Source organism: Lissotriton helveticus, chromosome 7, assembly GCF_964261635.1.
Source record: "Lissotriton helveticus chromosome 7, aLisHel1.1, whole genome shotgun sequence".
Lineage (NCBI taxonomy): Eukaryota > Metazoa > Chordata > Amphibia > Caudata > Salamandridae > Lissotriton > Lissotriton helveticus.
Window position 1 is genome coordinate 1948684520 of NC_136068.1, and position 21783 is coordinate 1948706302.

At 56.4% G+C, this 21783-nt stretch overlaps 1 protein-coding gene across 3 annotated transcripts in view; it reads left to right on the plus strand.

Moving 5' to 3' along the window:
* Nucleotides 1–21783, plus strand: part of LOC144770960 (uncharacterized) — an 86062-nt gene that overhangs the window by 18140 nt on the left and 46139 nt on the right. For all 3 annotated transcript variants that reach the window (XM_078655814.1, XM_078655813.1, XM_078655815.1), the window contains exon 2: nt 15677–15803. In XM_078655814.1, the coding sequence (XP_078511940.1) occupies nt 15677–15803 (127 nt within the window). The remainder of the gene's footprint in view (nt 1–15676; nt 15804–21783) is intronic.

The window sequence follows — 21783 nt, forward strand, 5'->3', positions numbered from 1 at the left end:
GTGAAAGTGGGTGTAACAGGGCGTATACATAGACATGTGATGCAAACGTAACAGAATATGTCATGAATGGGGCGGAAACCATGGAGGGGGCTACCTAAGGAGCCGGGACCTCTAACCTGATGGTGCGCGCAAACTGACAATGACGTGTTACTAGGAGAAGCTGGGGCTATGAACTTTGTGCTAGGAGCAGAGACTGAAGTCTGGAGAGTCAGGGCGACATGTACCTAAACAGTATCTAGTATCTGATGTTTAGAGAACATATTGATATAAACTAGAAGTCAGGAGGGGAAAGGATAACAGACACTAAGACTGGAGCATGCATTATTCTACATGTAGTGCGTGATGAGGAATACGAAATGACCATTAAATACAGTATTTCTCTTACATGGAGCCGTATAGGCTAGACAATGACGGAAACTATTGATGCGATTCAGTAGTTTAGGAATGCAGAGAAGGAGGACTGAACTGATAACTGGAATCATAACATATTTTTGGCAGACTCAGAGGCAGAGCCAGCTGAACCGGGCACTGCGAGGCAGGAAGTAAGTGAAGGGTCGAGGATACAGGTGGGGGCTGGATCGCTCCTCAGCGAGGCTTCAGGAGACAGGAGCTGAATCTGGTGTCCGGGCCCTTTTTGAGGCCTAGAGACGGGGACTTTACAATGAAATAACGTGCACACTGGGAAACGTGGCAACGTAGCTTTGCATAGGCCTGATATTCGTAGTATTCACGAGGACTGGAAACTAGCATACTAGAGGTGGACACAACTATAATTGCGTCATTAATTGAACATGGGGAATACATATGCATATTTAATCATGCACACATAACATATGATGGATGACACGTAGGGACACAGAACATGGCAAAATTTACTTTTCCACAACCCCATGCAAAGACCTCCCAGACCCCATGCAAAGACCCCCCACAGACCCCATGCAAAGACCCCCAGAGACCCCATGCAAAGACCTCCCAGACCCCATGCAAAGACCCCCCACAGACCCCATGCAAAGACCCCCCCAGACCCCATGCAAAGACCCCCCCAGACCCCATGCAAAGACCCCCCAGACCCCATGCAAAGACCCCCAGAGACCCCATGCAAAGACCCCCCACAGACCCCATGCAAAGACCCCCCACAGACCCCATGCAAAGACCCCCCACAGACCCCATGCAAAGACCCCCAGAGACCCCATGCAAAGACCTCCCAGACCCCATGCAAAGACCTCCCAGACCCCATGCAAAGACCCCCCACAGACCCCATGCAAAGACCCCCAGAGACCCCATGCAAAGACCCCCCACAGACCCCATGCAAAGACCCCCAGAGACCCCATGCAAAGACCTCCCAGACCCCATGCAAAGACCTCCCAGACCCCATGCAAAGACCTCCCAGACCCCATGCAAAGACCTCCCAGACCCCATGCAAAGACCCCCCACAGACCCCATGCAAAGACCCCCAGAGACCCCATGCAAAGACCTCCCAGACCCCATGCAAAGACCCCCCACAGACCCCATGCAAAGACCTCCCCAGACCCCATGCAAAGACCCCCCAGACCCCATGCAAAGACCCCCCAGACCCCATGCAAATACCCCCAGAGACCCCATGCAAAGACCCCCCACAGACCCCATGCAAAGACCCCCAGAGACCCCATGCAAAGACCCCCCACAGACCCCATGCAAAGACCCCCAGAGACCCCATGCAAAGACCTCCCAGACCCCATGCAAAGACCTCCCAGACCCCATGCAAAGACCCCCCACAGACCCCATGCAAAGACCCCCAGAGACCCCATGCAAAGACCCCCCACAGACCCCATGCAAAGACCCCCCACAGACCCCATGCAAAGACCTCCCCAGACCCCATGCAAAGACCCCCCCAGACCCCATGCAAAGACCCCCACAGACCCCATGCAAAGACCCCCCCAGGCTCCATACAAAGACCCCCCAGAGAACCCCCAGACCCCATGCAAAGACCCCCCAGACCCCATGCAAAGACCCCCCCAGACCCCATGCAAAGACCCCCCCAGACCCCATGCAAAGACCCCCCCAGACCCCATGCAAAGACCCCCAGAGACCCCATGCAAAGACCCCCCACAGACCCCATGCAAAGACCCCCAGAGACCCCATGCAAAGACCTCCCAGACCCCATGCAAAGACCTCCCAGACCCCATGCAAAGACCCCCCACAGACCCCATGCAAAGACCCCCACAGACCCCATGCAAAGACCCCCAGAGACCCCATGCAAAGACCCCCCACAGACCCCATGCAAAGACCCCCCCAGACCCCATGCAAAGACCCCCACAGACCCCATGCAAAGACCCCCCCAGGCTCCATACAAAGACCCCCCAGAGACCCCCCAGACCCCATGCAAAGACCCCCCAGACCCCACGCAAAGACCCCCCCAGAGACCCCATGCAAAGACCTCCCCAGACCCCATGCAAAGACCCCCCCAGACCCCATGCAAAGACCCCCCAGACCCCATCAACCCCCCTCACATATGCACCTCATGCAAAGACCCCCACAGACCCCATGCAAAGACCCCCACAGACCCCATGCAAAGACCCCCCCAGGCTCCATACAAAGACCCCCCAGAGACCCCCCAGACCCCATGCAAAGACCTCCCAGACCCCATGCAAAGACCTCCCAGACCCCATGCAAAGACCCCCCACAGACCCCATGCAAAGACCCCCAGAGACCCCATGCAAAGACCTCCCAGACCCCATGCAAAGACCTCCCACAGACCCCATGCAAAGACCCCCAGAGACCCCATGCAAAGACCTCCCAGAGACCCCATGCAAAGACCCCCCACAGACCCCATGCAAAGACCCCCCACAGACCCCATGCAAAGACCCCCCACAGACCCCATGCAAAGACCCCCCAGACCCCATGCAAAGACCCCCAGAGACCCCATGCAAAGACCCCCCACAGACCCCATGCAAAGACCCCCAGAGACCCCATGCAAAGACCCCCCAGAGACCCCATGCAAAGACCTCCCAGACCCCATGCAAAGACCTCCCAGACCCCATGCAAAGACCTCCCAGACCCCATGCAAAGACCCCCCACAGACCCCATGCAAAGACCCCCCACAGACCCCATGCAAAGACCCCCAGAGACCCCATGCAAAGACCTCCCAGACCCCATGCAAAGACCCCCCACAGACCCCATGCAAAGACCCCCACAGACCCCATGCAAAAACCTCCCCAGACCCCATGCAAAGACCCCCCCAGACCCCATGCAAAGACACCCACAGACCCCATGCAAAGACACCCACAGACCCCATGCAAAGACCCCCCCAGGCTCCATACAAAGACCCCCCAGACCCCATGCAAAGACCCCCCCAGACCCCATGCAAAGACCCCCCAGACCCCATGCAAAGACCCCCCCAGACCCCATGCAAAGACCCCCCACAGACCCCATGCAAAGACCCCCCAGAGACCCCATGCAAAGACCCCCAGAGACCCCATGCAAAGACCTCCCAGACCCCATGCAAAGACCCCCCACAGACCCCATGCAAAGACCCCCAGAGACCCCATGCAAAGACCTCCCAGACCCCATGCACAGACCCCCACAGACCCCATGCAAAGACCTCCCCAGACCCCATGCAAAGACCCCCCCAGACCCCATGCAAAGACCCACACAGACCCCATGCAAAGACCCCCCCAGGCTCCATACAAAGACCCCCCAGAGACCCCCCAGACCCCATTCAAAGACCCCCCAGACCCCATGCAAAGACCCCCCCAGAGACCCCATGCAAAGACCCCCCCAGACCCCATGCAAAGACCCCCCCAGACCCCATCAACCCCCCTCACATATGCACCTCATGCAAAGACCCCCCCAGACCCCATGCAAAGACCCCCACAGACCCCATGCAAAGACCCCCCCAGGCTCCATACAAAGACCCCCCAGACCCCATGCAAAGACCCCCCCAGACCCCATGCAAAGACCCCCCCAGACCCCATGCAAAGACCCCCCCAGACCCCATGCAAAGACCCCCCCAGACCCCATGCAAAGACCCCCAGAGACCCCATGCAAAGACCCCCAGAGACCCCATGCAAAGACCTCCCAGACCCCATGCAAAGACCTCCCAGACCCCATGCAAAGACCTCCCAGACCCCATGCAAAGACCTCCCAGACCCCATGCAAAGACCCCCCACAGACCCCATGCAAAGACCTCCCAGACCCCATGCAAAGACCTCCCAGACCCCATGCAAAGACCTCCCCAGACCCCATGCAAAGAACCCCCCAGACCCCATGCAAAGACCCCCACAGACCCCATGCAAAGACCCCCCCAGGCTCCATACAAAGACCCCCCAGAGACCCCCCAGACCCCATGCAAAGACCCCCCAGACCCCATGCAAAGACCCCCCAGACCCCATGCAAAGACCCCCCAGACCCCATGCAAAGACCTCCCCAGACCCCATGCAAAGACCCCCCCAGACCCCATGCAAAGACCCCCCCAGACCCCATCAACCCCCCTCACATATGCACCTCATGCAAAGACCCCCCCAGACCCCATGCAAAGACCCCCACAGACCCCATGCAAAGACCCCCCCAGGCTCCATACAAAGACCCCCCAGAGACCCCCCAGACCCCATGCAAAGACCTCCCAGACCCCATGCAAAGACCCCCCAGACCCCATGCAAAGACCCCCCCCAGACCCCATGCAAAGACCCCCCCCAGAGACCCCATGCAAAGACCCCCCCCAGAGACCCCATGCAAAGACCCCCCCAGAGACCCCATGCAAAGACCCCCCCAGACCCCATGCAAAGACCCCCCAGACCCCATGCAAAGACCCCCCAGACCCCATGCAAAGACCCCCCAGACCCCATGCAAAGACCCCCCAGACCCCATGCAAAGACCCCCCAGACCCCATGCAAAGACCCCCCCAGGCTCCATACAAAGACCCCCCAGAGACCCCCCAGACCCCATGCAAAGACCTCCCAGACCCCATGCAAAGACCCCCCAGACCCCATGCAAAGACCCCCCCAGAGACCCCATGCAAAGACCTCCCCAGACCCCATGCAAAGACCCCCCCAGACCCCATGCAAAGACCCCCACAGACCCCATGCAAAGACCCCCCCAGGCTCCATACAAAGACCCCCCAGAGACCCCCCAGACCCCATGCAAAGACCCCCCAGACCCCATGCAAAGACCCCCCAGACCCCATGCAAAGACCCCCCCAGACCCCATGCTAAGACCCCCCCAGACCCCATGCAAAGACCCCCCAGACCCCATCAACCCCCCTCACATATGCACCTCATGCAAAGACCCCCCCAGACCCCATGCAAAGACCCCCACAGACCCCATGGAAAGACCCCCCCAGGCTCCATACAAAGACCCCCCAGAGACCGCCCAGACCCCATGCAAAGACCTCCCAGACCCCATGCAAAGACCCCCCAGACCCCATGCAAAGACCCCCCCCAGAGACCCCATGCAAAGACCTCCCCAGACCCCATGCAAAGACCTCCCCAGACCCCATGCAAAGACCCCCCCAGACCCCATGCAAAGACCCCCCAGAGACCCCCCCAGACCCCATGCAAAGACCTCCCAGACCCCATGCAAAGACCCCCCAGACCCCATGCAAAGACCACCCCAGAGACCCCATGCAAAGACCTCCCCAGACTCCATGCAAAGACCCCCCAGACCCCATGCAAAGACCCCCCAGAGACCCCCCCAGACCCCATGCAAAGATTTCCCAGACCCCATGCAAAGACCCCCCCAGAGACCCCATGCAAAGACCCCCCCAGAGACCCCATGCAAATACCTCCCAGACCCCATGCAAAGACCCCCAGACCCCATGCAAAGACCCCCCCAGGGATCCCATGCAAAGACCCCCCAGACCCCATGCAAAGACCCCCCAGACCCCATGCAAAGACCCCCCAGACCCCATGCAAAGACCCCCCCAGAGACCCCATGCAAAGACCTCCCAGACCCAATGCAAAGACCCCCCCAGACCCCATGCAAAGACCCCCCAGACCCCATGCAAAGACCCCCCAGACCCCATGCAAAGACCCCCCCAGAGACCCCATGCAACGACCTCCCAGACCCCATGCAACGACCTCCCAGACCCCATGCAAAGACCCCCAGACCCCATGCAAAGACCCCCAGACCCCATGCAAAGACCCCCCAGACCCCATGCAAAGACCCCCCCAGACCCCATGCAAAGACCCCCCCCGACCCCATGCAAAGACCCCCCCAGACCCCATGCAAAGACCCCCCCAGACCCCATGCAAAGACCCCCCCGACCCCATGCAAAGACCCCCCCCGACCCCATGCAAAGACCCCCCCCGACCCCATGCAAAGACCCCCCCCGACCCCATGCAAAGACCCCCCCGACCCCATGCAAAGACCTCCCAGACCCCATGCAAAGACCCCCGCAAAGACCCCCCCCAGAGACCCCGTGCAAAGACCTCCCAGACCCCATGCAAAGACCCCCCCAGACCCCATGCAAAGACCCCCCAGACCCCATGCAAAGACCCCCAGACCCCATGCCAAGACCCCCAGACCTCATGCAAAGACCCCCACAGACCCCATGCAAAGACCCCCCCCAGACCCCATGCAAAGACCCCCACAGGCCCCATGCAAAGACCCCCAGACCCCATGCAAAGACCCCCCCCCAGACCCCATGCAAAGACCCCCCCCAGACCCCATGCAAAGACCCCCACAGACCCCATGCAAAGACCCCCACAGACCCCATGCAAAGACCCCATGCAAAGACCCCCCAGACCCCATGCAAAGACCCCCCAGACCCCATGCAAAGACCCCCCAGACCCCATGCAAAGACCCCCCCAGACCCCATGCAAAGACCCCCCCAGACCCCATGCAAAGACCCCCCAGACCCCATGCAAAGACCCCCCCACAGACCCCATGCAAAGACCCCCCCACAGACCCCATGCAAAGACCCCCCACAGACCCCATGCAAAGACCCCCCCAGAGACCCCATGCAAAGACCCCCCCAGAGACACCATGCAAAGACCCCCCCAGAGACCCCATGCAAAGACCTCCCAGACCCCATGCAAAGACCCCCAGACCCCATGCAAAGACCCCCCCAGGGATCCCATGCAAAGACCTCCCAGACCCCATGCAAAGACCCCCCAGACCCCATGCAAAGACCCCCCCAGAGACCCCATGCAAAGACCCCCCCAGACCCCATGCAAAGACCCCCCCAGACCCCATGCAAAGACCCCCCCAGACCCCATGCAAAGACCCCCCAGACCCCATGCAAAGACCCCCCCAGAGACCCCATGCAAAGACCCCCAGACAAAGACCCCCACAGACCCCATGCAAAGACCCCCCCCGACCCCATGCAAAGACCCCCCCCCCCAGACCCCATGCAAAGACCCCCACAGGCCCCATGCAAAGACCCCCCAGACCCCATGCAAAGACCCCCCCAGACCCCATGCAAAGACCCCCCCAGACCCCATGCAAAGACCCCCCCCAGACCCCATGCAAAGACCCCCCAGACCCCATGCAAAGACCCCCCAGACCCCATGCAAAGACCCCCCAGACCCCATGCAAAGACCCCCCAGACCCCATGCAAAGACCCCCCAGACCCCATGCAAAGACCCCCCAGACCCCATGCAAAGACTCCCCCCAGACCCCATGCAAAGACCCCCCCAGACCCCATGCAAAGACTCCCCCCAGACCCCATGCAAAGACCCCCCCACAGACCCCATGCAAAGACCCCCCCACAGACCCCATGCAAAGACCCCCCCACAGACCCCATGCAAAGACCCCCCCACAGACCCCATGCAAAGACCCCCCCACAGACCCCATGCAAAGACCCCCCCACAGACCCCATGCAAAGACCCCCCCACAGACCCCATGCAAAGACCCCCGACCCCATGCAAAGACCCCCCAGACCCCATGCAAAGACCCCCCAGACCCCATGCAAAGACCCCCCAAGACCCCATGCAAAGACCCCCAAGACCCCATGCAAAGACCCCCCACACCCCATGCAAAGACCCCCCACACCCCATGCAAAGACCCCCCACAGACCCCATGCAAAGACCCCCCACAGACCCCATGCAAAGACTCCCCCAGACCCCATGCAAAGACTCCCCCAGACCCCATGCAAAGACTCCCCCAGACCCCATGCAAAGACTCCCCCAGACCCCATGCAAAGACCCCCAGACCCCATGCAAAGACCCCCAGACCCCATGCAAAGACCCCCCCAGACCCCATGCAAAGACCCCCCCAGACCCCATGCAAAGACCCCCCCAGACCCCATGCAAAGACCCCCCCAGACCCCATGCAAAGACCCCCCCAGACCCCATGCAAAGACCCCCCCAGACCCCATGCAAAGACCCCCCAGACCCCATGCAAAGACCCCCCACAGACCCCATGCAAAGACCCCCCCCCAGACCCCATGCAAAGACCCCCCAGACTCCATGCAAAGACCCCCCGACCCCATGCAAAGACCCCCCCGACCCCATGCAAAGACCCCCCCGACCCCATGCAAAGACCCCCCCGACCCCATGCAAAGACCCCCCCGACCCCATGCAAAGACCCCCCCGACCCCATGCAAAGACCCCCCCACAGACCCCATGCAAAGACCCCCCCACAGACCCCATGCAAAGACCCCCCCAGACCCCATGCAAAGACCCCCCCAGACCCCATGCAAAGACCCCCCCAGACCCCATGCAAAGACCCCCAGACCCCATGCAAAGACCCCCCAGACCCTATGCAAAGACCCCCCAGACCCCATGCAAAGACCCCCCAGACCCCATGCAAAGACCCCCCAGACCCCATGCAAAGACCCCCCAGACCCCATGCAAAGACCCCTAGACCCCATGCAAAGACCCCCCCAGAGACCCCATGCAAAGACCCCCCAGAGACCCCATGCAAAGACCCCCCAGAGACCCCATGCAAAGACCCCCCAGAGACCCCATGCAAAGACCCCCAGAGACCCCATGCAAAGACCCCCCCAAGACCCCATGCAAAGACCCCCCAGACCCGATGCAAAGACCCCCCAGACCCGATGCAAAGACCCCCCAGACCCCATGCAAAGACCCCCCAGACCCCATGCAAAGACCCCCCAGACCCCATGCAAAGACCCCCAGACCCCATGCAAAGACCCCCAGACCCCATGCAAAGACCCCCCAGAGACCCCATGCAAAGACCCCCCAGAGACCCCATGCAAAGACCCCCCAGAGACCCCATGCAAAGACCCCCCAGAGACCCCATGCAAAGACCCCCCAGACCCCATGCAAAGACCCCCCCAGACCCCATGCAAAGACCCCCCCAGACCCCCATGCAAAGACCCCCCCAGACCCCCATGCAAAGACCCCCCCAGACCCCCATGCAAAGACCCCCCCAGACCCCCATGCAAAGACCCCCCAGACCCCATGCAAAGACCCCCCCAGACCCCATGCAAAGACCCCATGCAAAGACCCCCCAGACCCCATGCAAAGACCCCCCAGACCCCATGCAAAGACCCCCCAGACCCCATGCAAAGACCCCCCAGACCCCATGCAAAGACCCCCCAGACCCCATGCAAAGACCCCCCAGACCCCATGCAAAGACCCCCCAGACCCCATGCAAAGACCCCCCAGACCCCATGCAAAGACCCCCCAGACCCCATGCAAAGACCCCCCAGACCCCATGCAAAGACCCCCCCACAGACCCCATGCAAAGACCCCCCCACAGACCCCATGCAAAGACCCCCCCACAGACCCCATGCAAAGACCCCCCCACAGACCCCATGCAAAGACCCCCCCACAGACCCCATGCAAAGACCCCCCCACAGACCCCATGCAAAGACCCCCCAGACCCCATGCAAAGACCCCCAGACCCCATGCAAAGACCCCCCAGAGACCCCATGCAAAGACCCCCCAGAGACCCCATGCAAAGACCCCCCAGAGACCCCATGCAAAGACCCCCCAGACCCTCATGCAAAGACCCCCCCAGACCCTCATGCAAAGACCCCCCCAGACCCTCATGCAAAGACCCCCCCAGACCCCCATGCAAAGACCCCCCCACAGACCCCATGCAAAGACCCCCCAGACCCCATGCAAAGACCCCCCAGACCCCATGCAAAGACCCCCAGACCCCATGCAAAGACCCCCCAGAGACCCCATGCAAAGACCCCCCAGAGACCCCATGCAAAGACCCCCCAGACCCTCATGCAAAGACCCCCCCAGACCCCCATGCAAAGACCCCCCCAGACCCCCATGCAAAGACCCCCCCAGACCCCCATGCAAAGACCCCCCAGACCCCATGCAAAGACCCCCCAGACCCCATGCAAAGACCCCCAGACCCCATGCAAAGACCCCCCAGACCCCATGCAAAGACCCCCCACAGACCCCATGCAAAGACTCCGCCAGACCCCATGCAAAGACCCCCCACAGACCCCATGCAAAGACCCCCCAGACCCCATGCAAAGACCCCCCAGACCCCATGCAAAGACTCCGCCAGACCCCATGCAAAGACTCCGCCAGACCCCATGCAAAGACCCCCCACAGACCCCATGCAAAGACCCCCCCACAGACCCCATGCAAAGACCCCCCCACAGACCCCATGCAAAGACCCCCCCACAGACCCCATGCAAAGACCCCCCCACAGACCCCATGCAAAGACCCCCCAGACCCCATGCAAAGACCCCCCAGACCCCATGCAAAGACCCCCCAGACCCCATGCAAAGACCCCCCAGACCCCATGCAAAGACCCCCCAGACCCCATGCAAAGACCCCCAGACCCCATGCAAAGACCCCCCAGAGACCCCATGCAAAGACCCCCCAGAGACCCCATGCAAAGACCCCCCAGACCCTCATGCAAAGACCCCCCCAGACCCCCATGCAAAGACCCCCCCAGACCCCCATGCAAAGACCCCCCAGACCCCCATGCAAAGACCCCCCCAGACCCCATGCAAAGACCCCAGATACCCCATGCAAAGACCCCCCAGACCCCATGCAAAGACCCCCCAGAGACCCCATGCAAAGACCCCCCAGAGACCCCATGCAAAGACCCCCACAGACCCCATGCAAAGACCCCCACAGACCCCATGCAAAGACCCCCACAGACCCCATGCAAAGACCCCCCCCAGACCCCATGCAAAGACCCCCCCAGACCCCATGCAAAGACCCCCCAGGCCCCATGCAAAGACCCCCCCCCCAGACCCCATGCAAAGACCCCCCAGACCCCATGCAAAGACCCCCCAGAGACCCCATGCAAAGACCCCCCAGAGACCCCATGCAAAGACCCCCACAGACCCCATGCAAAGACCCCCACAGACCCCATGCAAAGACCCCCACAGACCCCATGCAAAGACCCCCCCCAGACCCCATGCAAAGACCCCCCCAGACCCCATGCAAAGACCCCCCAGGCCCCATGCAAAGACCCCCCCCCAGACCCCATGCGAAGACCCCCCACAGACCCCATGCGAAGACCCCCCCAGACCCCATGCAAAGACCCCAGATACCCCATGCAAAGACCCCCCAGATACCCCATGCAAAGACCCCCCAGATACCCCATGCAAAGACCCCCCAGATACCCCATGCAAAGACCCCCCAGGCCCCATGCAAAGACCCCCCCCCAGACCCCATGCGAAGACCCCCCACAGACCCCATGCGAAGACCCCCCCAGACCCCATGCAAAGACCCCAGATACCCCATGCAAAGACCCCCCAGATACCCCATGCAAAGACCCCCCAGATACCCCATGCAAAGACCCCCCCAGAGACCCCATGCAAAGACCCCCCAGATACCCCATGCAAAGACCCCCACAGACCCCATGCAAAGACCCCCACAGACCCCATGCAAAGACCCCCCCAGACCCCATGCAAAGACCTCCCCAGACCCCATGCAAAGACCCCCCACAGACCCCATGCAAAGACCCCCCCACAGACCCCATGCAAAGACCCCCAGAGACCCCATGCAAAGACCCCCAGAGACCCCATGCAAAGACCCCCAGAGACCCCATGCAAAGACCTCCCAGACCCCATGCAAAGACCTCCCAGACCCCATGCAAAGACCTCCCAGACCCCATGCAAAGACCCCCCACAGACCCCATGCAAAGACCCACACAGACCCCATGCAAAGACCCACACAGACCCCATGCAAAGACCCCCAGAGACCCCATGCAAAGACCCCCAGAGACCCCATGCAAAGACCCCCCAGACCCCATGCAAAGACCCCCCAGACCCCATGCAAAGACCCCCCAGACCCCATGCAAAGACCCCCCAGACCCCATGCAAAGACCCCCCAGACCCCATGCAAAGACCCCCAGACCCCATGCAAAGACCCCCCAGAGACCCCATGCAAAGACCCCCCAGAGACCCCATGCAAAGACCCCCCAGACCCTCATGCAAAGACCCCCCAGACCCCCATGCAAAGACCCCCCCAGACCCCCATGCAAAGACCCCCCAGACCCCCATGCAAAGACCCCCCCAGACCCCCATGCAAAGACCCCCCAGACCCCATGCAAAGACCCCCCAGACCCCATGCAAAGACCCCCCAGACCCCATGCAAAGACCCCCCAGACCCCATGCAAAGACCCCCCAGACCCCATGCAAAGACCCCCCACAGACCCCATGCAAAGACTCCGCCAGACCCCATGCAAAGACCCCCCACAGACCCCATGCAAAGACCCCCCAGACCCCATGCAAAGACCCCCCAGACCCCATGCAAAGACCCCCCAGACCCCATGCAAAGACCCCCCCCAGACCCCATGCAAAGACTCCGCCAGACCCCATGCAAAGACCCCCCCACAGACCCCATGCAAAGACCCCCCCACAGACCCCATGCAAAGACCCCCCCACAGACCCCATGCAAAGACCCCCCCACAGACCCCATGCAAAGACCCCCCAGACCCCATGCAAAGACCCCCCAGACCCCATGCAAAGACCCCCCCAGACCCCATGCAAAGACCCCCCCAGACCCCATGCAAAGACCCCCCAGAGACCCCATGCAAAGACCCCCCAGAGACCCCATGCAAAGACCCCCCAGAGACCCCATGCAAAGACCGCCCAGAGACCCCATGCAAAGACCCCCCAGAGACCCCATGCAAAGACCCCCCCAGACCCTCATGCAAAGACCCCCCAGAGACCCCATGCAAAGACCCCCCCAGACCCTCATGCAAAGACCCCCCAGAGACCCCATGCAAAGACCCCCCCCAGACCTCCATGCAAACACCCCCCACAGACCCCCATGCAAAGACCCCCCAGACCCAACACAAAGACCCCCCCAGAGACCCCATGCAAAGACCTCCCCAGACCCCATGCAAAGACCTCCCCAGACCCCATGCAAAGACCTCCCCAGACCCCATGCAAAGACCCCCCCAGACCCCATGCAAAGACCCCCCCAGAGACCCCCCCAGACCCCATGCAAAGACCCCCCCGAGACCCCATGCAAAGACCCCCCCAGGCCCCATGCAAAGACCCCCCCAGGCCCCATGCAAAGACCCCCCCAGGCCCCATGCAAAGACCCCCCCAGACCCCATGCAAAGACCCCCCAGGCCCCATGCAAAGACCCCCCCCCCCAGACCCCATGCGAAGACCCCCCACAGACCCCATGCGAAGACCCCCCCAGACCCCATGCAAAGACCCCAGATACCCCATGCAAAGACCCCCCAGACCCCATGCAAAGACCCCCCAGAGACCCCATGCAAAGACCCCCCAGAGACCCCATGCAAAGACCCCCACAGACCCCATGCAAAGACCCCCACAGACCCCATGCAAAGACCCCCACAGACCCCATGCAAAGACCCCCCCCAGACCCCATGCAAAGACCCCCCCAGACCCCATGCAAAGACCCCCCAGGCCCCATGCAAAGACCCCCCCCAGACCCCATGCAAAGACCCCCCAGAGACCCCATGCAAAGACCCCCCAGAGACCCCATGCAAAGACCCCCACAGACCCCATGCAAAGACCCCCACAGACCCCATGCAAAGACCCCCACAGACCCCATGCAAAGACCCCCCCCAGACCCCATGCAAAGACCCCCCCAGACCCCATGCAAAGACCCCCCAGGCCCCATGCAAAGACCCCCCCCAGACCCCATGCGAAGACCCCCCACAGACCCCATGCGAAGACCCCCCCAGACCCCATGCAAAGACCCCAGATACCCCATGCAAAGACCCCCCAGATACCCCATGCAAAGACCCCCCAGATACCCCATGCAAAGACCCCCCCAGAGACCCCATGCAAAGACCCCCCAGATACCCCATGCAAAGACCCCCACAGACCCCATGCAAAGACCCCCACAGACCCCATGCAAAGACCCCCCCCAGACCCCATGCAAAGACCCCCCCAGACCCCATGCAAAGACCCCCCAGAGACCCCCATGCAAAGACCCCCCAGAGACCCCCATGCAAAGACCCCCCCAGACCCCATCCAAAGACCCCCCCAGACCCCATGCAAAGACCCCCCCCAGACCCCATGCAAAGACCCCCCCCAGACCCCATGCAAAGACCCCCCAGACCCCATGCAAAGACCCCCCAGACCCCATGCAAAGACCCCCATAGACCCCATGCAAAGACCCCCCCAGACCCCATGCAAAGACCCCCCCCCAGACCCCATGCAAAGACCCCCCCCAGACCCCATGCAAAGACCCCCCCAGACCCCATGCAAAGACCCCCATAGACCCCATGCAAAGACCCCCAGACCCCATGCAAAGACCCCCCCCAGACCCCATGCAAAGACCCCCCCAGACCCCATGCAAAGACCCCCCCTAGACCCCATGCAAAGACCCCCCCCAGACCCCATGCAAAGAACCCCCCCAGACCCCATGCAAAGACCCCCCCCAGACCCCATGCAAAGGCCCCCCCACAGACCCCATGTAAAGGCCCCCCCACAGACCCCATGCAAAGGCCCCCCCCACAGACCCCATGCAAAGACCCCCCCCACAGACCCCATGCAAAGACCCCCCCAGACCCCATGCAAAGACCCCCCCAGACCCCATGCAAAGACCCCCCCACGACCCCATGCAAAGACCCCCCCAGACCCCATGCAAAGACCCCCCCCCGACCCCATGCAAAGACCCCCCCCCCCGACCCCATGCAAAGACCCCCACAGCACACGTTTGTCATGTCTTTGGGGGAGTGACTTCTTTTCTACCTACCCTAACGGAAGCCCAGGACCTTTTTCAGGCTGCTAGAACAGGGCTGAAACATGTTGGTGCTTTAAGGTCATAGGACCACCACATCCTCATATCCCTACATACATAATTTTTTAACCTTCCCCCCCCCTCCCACTCTTCTAATAAAGGAAACTTATAGAGTGGGGGAGGAATTTTATATTTTAAAGTTACGCCCCCATACACCCTATCTCCATAAGTGCTCACTGGAATATGGTCGAGCCCACCCTGACTTTTAGGAGTTGGGGTGAGTCCGATGAAGCATGCCACTACTAGAGTGGGTGAGGGTTCTATAAAGAAAAGGGTCTCTTTCCCTTCCCTCCCACAATAATGGGTGTGCTGTTAATCGGTGTACCAGTGGTCCCCGACCTCTGTCGTTTCCATGGAGCCAGGTTGGCTCTCGAATGGATACTTGTTTTGTTTGAAGTCTTTTTATTTAGTACACTCATTAGTCTTACTAAGAAACAGGCCTGCCGGTGGCTCTGCAGCTATTCTGGCCCGGTGATGGGAGAAGTGAAAGGAAGGCATTTTCCTCACCCACACAGTTTTACCTTCCTGCCGTATTTACTTCAATGAAGTTGCTAACCTTTGATATAAACATATCGTTTTAGGAGCAGGTAAAATTCCGGGATGTCTCTGCCTGTTTCTCCGAAGAGGAATGGAAGACTTTAGATCAGTGGCAGAAGGACTTTTACCAGAATGTGATGAAGGAAATTCACCAGGCCTTGTTCTTGATGGGTAACTATTTGCTGATTGCGTTCTACTGCAAATGGTTTTACAGTCATTGTTTCAAGTGTCCTGTTTCTTAAAACACGTTTTGATGTCATTTTGCTAATTCTGTCATATTGATCAAGGCTCGCTGTGTGACTTTCCCGGAAGAGACCATAAAACAAAAATTGTCTTATAATGCCCCACAGAGTGAAGCCAAACTGTAGAGACTGGAATCATTTACTTACCAGGGATCAGGAAACTTACCAAATGGTGGGAAAACTACTAGAAAAAAATCAAAAGTCTCCTTCACATCCAGGCCTTTGTTCTGATTTTCGAATGTGTTCAACTAACCCCTGCTTTTTACAAAATAGAAACTGTTGCTTACTTTGTAGAAAACCCCACATATTGACACCTATCAATCTCCAGTTTTATCTTATGTCCATCCCAAATTTCTTTCTCCATGTACAGATTGGCAGCAGAAAGAGACTAATCACTGAAAGCCATGTGCAACATTACATCTGCTAGCTCCTCTACCTGTTGACCTGCCCTGTACGACACCGCCCGCAGGCAATCCCTCCTCTTTCTCACTCAGCCCGAAAAAAAGATTCTTGGTGCCTCGTCACCCTCACAATCCACTCGTGCCAATACCTAACCCTCACCCTCTCCTCGCATACAGAAAGAAATATTTAGCATGCAGCCAATATCTCATACCACCCTCTGTGTTCATATCCCCTCGCCAACCCACACGGCACCTGTCCTCTCCCACATTGAGTGAGTGGAAAGACAGCTCTTCAGCCTCCCTTTTTCTGGTAGTCTGTGTCTACGTGAACTCCAGCGAACGGAAGACTATGGTTGGTGGAGCAAGGTTTACATATGTGACCAGTGGTGGCTGGTGAGATTTGAAAGTGGTGTGGCGAAACATTCCGTGGGAGAGCACCGAAAATTTGTGAAAATGAGTGGGCAAATGGTGCATTTTCAAGCAAATTTGAGAAGCAAGAAGGCTAATAAAACAATTGTGAAAGTGCAATTATTACATTAATAAAAGGATGTCATATAACAACATGGTAGCTGCTTATTCAGTATCACCACAGAGCTTCATAACAGACTTCAAGATACAAAGCTGAGAACCACACAGATTTTTTAAATTTAAACTGCAAACAACTAAGGGGCATATGTAGGTAATCTCCATTTTGCGATTCTGAAATAGCGATTTTTAAGGAATCGCTATTTGAGAATCGCAAAATGGAATGTAGGTAATAATTCACAATTTTTTTGCGATTACCTAATATTCCTTAATTGCGATTAGCAAATTGTGAATCACAATTAAGGAATGAGTGTCCCATTCATTCCTAGGGGTATACATTCTCAAATTGCGATTTTCTATGAGAAAATTGCAATTTGAGAATCGCAATTCCAAGGGTGCCAGGGTGTCCAAAGGACACCTGTTGCACCCCTGGAATGTGCCTGAAAGTACATGTGGTGCACAGACATACCCTAAGGGCATGTATGTGCGCCACATGGCAATTTGAATTTTTAAAAAAAAATGCATTTTTAAAGAAAATCGCAAAATACCATCTACTTGGAGTAGGTGGTATTTTGCGATTCCTTAAGCCTGAATCGCATTTTTTAATTGACTCCTACATATCATTTAAGGAATCGCAAAATTGCGATTCCTTAAATGCTTGAGCAAAATAAGGAATCGCAACTTTTGAGATTCCTTATTTTGCTAATATGCACCTACATATCAATACCCCGTTTGCGTTTCGCAAACGCCGAAATTCACCAAATTTCGGCGTTTGCGAATCGCAAACGGCTACCTACATATGCCCCTTTATGCTGTTTCAGTGTGCAATTTAGAGACAGCAGTTCGCTTTTACAGCACTGAGATGAAAGCCCTGCTTTCGCATAGCTTGCATGACTGTTATCTGATCGAATGGCCAGCCAGAGCCATTTTAGAATCTTACTGCCTGTTGAATTTATGCAGTTAAAAGACAGGAGTTAGACTGTTAGAAGAGAGAAAAAGACAGTGTGTGTGTGTGTGTGTGCCTGTGTGTGTGAGAGAGACCATTGAGGGTTGGCTGGCACAAGGCAGTGAGCGCATTCCGAATCCTGGCGATGGGTTGCTGCCTAAGGCAGGCGGCGCTGCGGCAGCCACATTTTACATTTTTGAATACATGCATCATCATCATGTAATGAACGTTCCAATTATTTCAAAATGTATTAGAGTATGAAAAGTTGCAATGAGGGGCATTGTGTTTTTTTTATAATTCTGGAGACTGGAGTGTGCTTGAAACAAACATGTAAATTAGCATTAGTTAGATTTAGAACCAGTTAAACACTTTCCTTGCATGACGCATCAAGGATAAATAATGGTCGGCAATCCGATTTCCACGTCATTGTAGTCGCGCCTCCGTTTAGCCGTAAACCTGCATGGCCGAGGCAAAGGTAGGAGCCACTTCAAGATTCCTTTTCTACGGAAATGTGCCCTGTGTAAATCCGGAACCCTAGGACACCCTACTTCAGTCATATCCATTGGACAAATGTGCACCAAAGTGCACCCCGGGTCTCGCGCTTCATTACCAGCAAAAAATTGCTCCTTAACAAGGCTGCTGTTACACTGTGAATGACTGCACCAGTCTACGTTGACGTTCTCACTCTAAACACTACTACCGTCTACACTCTTTGAAGTGCAGAGTGAGTCACTCTGCATTTCAGAGTGCTGGTGAGAAATGCAGCAACCTATTCTGACCCGCGGTAAAAGAACTCCGGATCATGGGCCAACAACTAACACCAATAAGTTTCACCATCGCCAGTAGCGTTTGGGAACTACATTTTGCAAAAACCTACGCCCTACCATTAAATAGCCCAATTTTTGAAGCTCCAGACCAGTTTAGTAACATACAGATAACCTTGGGGGAAGTGAAAGAGGCAATTCCCAGAGTCTCGGCAATAAGGCACCCGGACCTGACGGGTTGCCCATAGATCTCATTAAATGGAAACCTGACCTCTGGGCCCCAATGCTTGTGAACGTTTTTAATAGCTTGCCCCAAGCAACGATGCCTGAAACTTGGGGAACTAGTATAATTGTTCCTATATACAAGAAGGGAGATAGGTCTGACCCTGTAAACTACAGACCGATCTCGCTTCTAGTCAACACTTTAAAGATTTTGGGCCGCATTATTTATAATAGGATAATGGAATGGACAGAGGAAAGCGGCATTTTATCACCATGTCAAATGGGATTCAGAAGCAGGGTTGGCACAGTCGAACAATGTTTAAATCTTAAATTAATTATTGACAAGTATAACATTGCTCGCTCTGCTCCTATTTATTCAGCATTTATGGACCTGTCATCTGCTTTTGATTTTGTTAACAGGTCCAAGCTTTGGTCTATTTTATTGGATTATGGATTAGATGACACCTTGGTTTATGTTTTAGACTTTTTACACACCGATCTAAAATCAAGAGTGAGAATAGGGATGGGAGGGGAATTATCTGGGCCAATTAAAATAGAAAGGTGAGTTAGGCAGGGGTGCGTTTTAGCACCTCTGCTTTTTATTATTTATATTAATGGTCTCAGTAAACATCTTGAAAACTCCACCCCGGATGTCCCGAAAATAAATGGTAAACTGTTACCCGCCCTCCTTTACGCAAACGATGCGGTCCTAATTGGCCGCATACCTAACTCGCTGCGTATTTTAGTAAAATGTTTTACGGAATTTATGGATGATTTAGATCTGAGGGTTAATTTAAAAAAATCTTTTGTAATGTCATGTGGCCCAGGGAAAAGACAATTGAGCTCTATACAGGTGGGGGATGAAAGACTCATTGCCACTCATATTTTCCTATACCTGGGAGTGGCCTTTGCTGCGAATGGCTCGTGGTCTAGGCATTTGGCCCAGGCCACGAGCAAATTCTCAAAGGCTATTAACTCATTGTTAAGCATCCCCAGACCTAAACAATCAGGCGCCACTAAAGCAATTGTCAACAGTTTTAAATTACAATGCGTACCCGTAGCTACCTACGGGGCAGAAGTATGGGGTACTGGAGATAACTGTCACATACAGTGGGAAGAAAACCGGTTCTGCAGGAAGCTGTTAGGCACACCTATTTCTACACCTAACTATATCGTGCACAGCGAATTAAACTTACCCTTTGTTTCGGATTTTATTAAAGCCCGACCAGTGCTATTTTGGCACTCGGTATGGAGGAACAACTCGGCCACTTTGACCCAAGAAATTATATCTGACTGTTTGAGTTGTGAAAGGGGGATGGAGATCCCATGGTTGTCATCTGTCCACAAAAGCTTGTGTAAGATAGGGAAAGATAACATCTTCATCAATCCCAGCAATGTTAACACTGTGAACAAAACTGAATTGAAGGAAGCACTTTTTGCACTTTATACAACGGGTAGAATTAGGACAGAATCAGGAAAACCTACAGGTGTAAAGTACATGGATATGGGACTAAATAGACATCCCTTAGCATTGTACTTAATTTTACCGATGACACATTGGGAAAGAAGTCTTTTATTCCGATTAAGGGCTGGATCCATTAGATATCTGTTAAACTTTCCCTTGGGGCACCACCTAAGCTCGAACAAAATAAGCTGTCCCTGTAATGGGCTAAGCGACCAAAATGACTTACATTTTTTCTTTTTATGTAATTATTATTTGAAATATGCTAAATGGCTTTTGATCCCCTTTTTTTAAAAACATAGACCAATCACCCTGGATGAATCCTACCAGTTGCTGCTTTCACTGGATAATGAGGAGATAATTTGTCGTACCTGCACTTTCTTAAAAACTGCAGTTTGCGCTTGAAAGATGATGGAAAATGCTTAAATTCGACTTACCAGTGTCTGATTATGAATATTATTATTATTGTCATGGATTTTTATGAATCTTAATATTATATATGTGCTTTTATGAATTTTCAAGAATTCGAAATGAAAAAATGAGTACTCTGCATTTCAGAGTGTTAGTGTTTATAGAGTGTGAAGGAACGCATCACTCCTCCTCAACAAATGTCCGTCCTGGCACCGCCTGCCCTGCAGCCTGCGTTGCTTGCTTTAGTTTCACCCCTGGCCTCAGCCTGCCCCTCACACTCCAACAACAGACACACTCCAATTGGTGAGATCTTAAACAAACACAGAGACTGCTGCCGACTTTCCGTTTGACTTTTCTCAGGCTCCCTCCTCAGTCGGACAGTCCCCCCCCACCCCCGTCGACTGATGAATTATAATTAGAGCTCCCGGTTTTATGGTATTTCTTTTTTTAACAGTTCCGTCTGTATTTATCCATGTTTAGGGTTTTTTTTTGTCATTGTGTCTGTATGTGGGCAGGCATGCCCCGCAGTTAGGAAGAGGGGCATGTCAGGGCTGGAACACGGAGACTGCATACCCCGCAGTTAGGAAGAGGGGCATGCCAGGGCTGGAACACAGAGACTGCATACCCCGCAGTTAGGAAGAGGGGCATGCCAGGGCTGGAACACAGAGACTGCATACCCCGCAGTTAGGAAGAGGGGCATGCCAGGGCTGGAACACGGAGACTGCATACCCCGCAGTTAGGAAGAGGGGCATACCCCGCAGTTAGGAAGAGGGGCATACCCCGCAGTTAGGAAGAGGGGCATACCCCGCAGTTAGGAAGAGGGGCATACCCCGCAGTTAGGAAGAGGGGCATGCCAGGGCTGAAACACAGAGACTGCATACCCCGCAGTTAGGAAGAGGGGCATGCCAGGGCTGGAACACGGAGACTGCATACCCCGCAGTTAGGAAGAGGGGCATACCCCGCAGTTAGGAAGAGGGGCATACCCCGCAGTTAGGAAGAGGGGCATACCCCGCAGTTAGGAAGAGGGGCATACCCCGCAGTTAGGAAGAGGGGCATGCCAGGGCTGAAACACAGAGACTGCATACCCCGCAGTTAGGAAGAGGGGCATGCCAGGGCTGGAACACGGATTGCCGAACAATTCTCGGAATCTGATTTGGTCGTATTTTTCCGCTTTCATT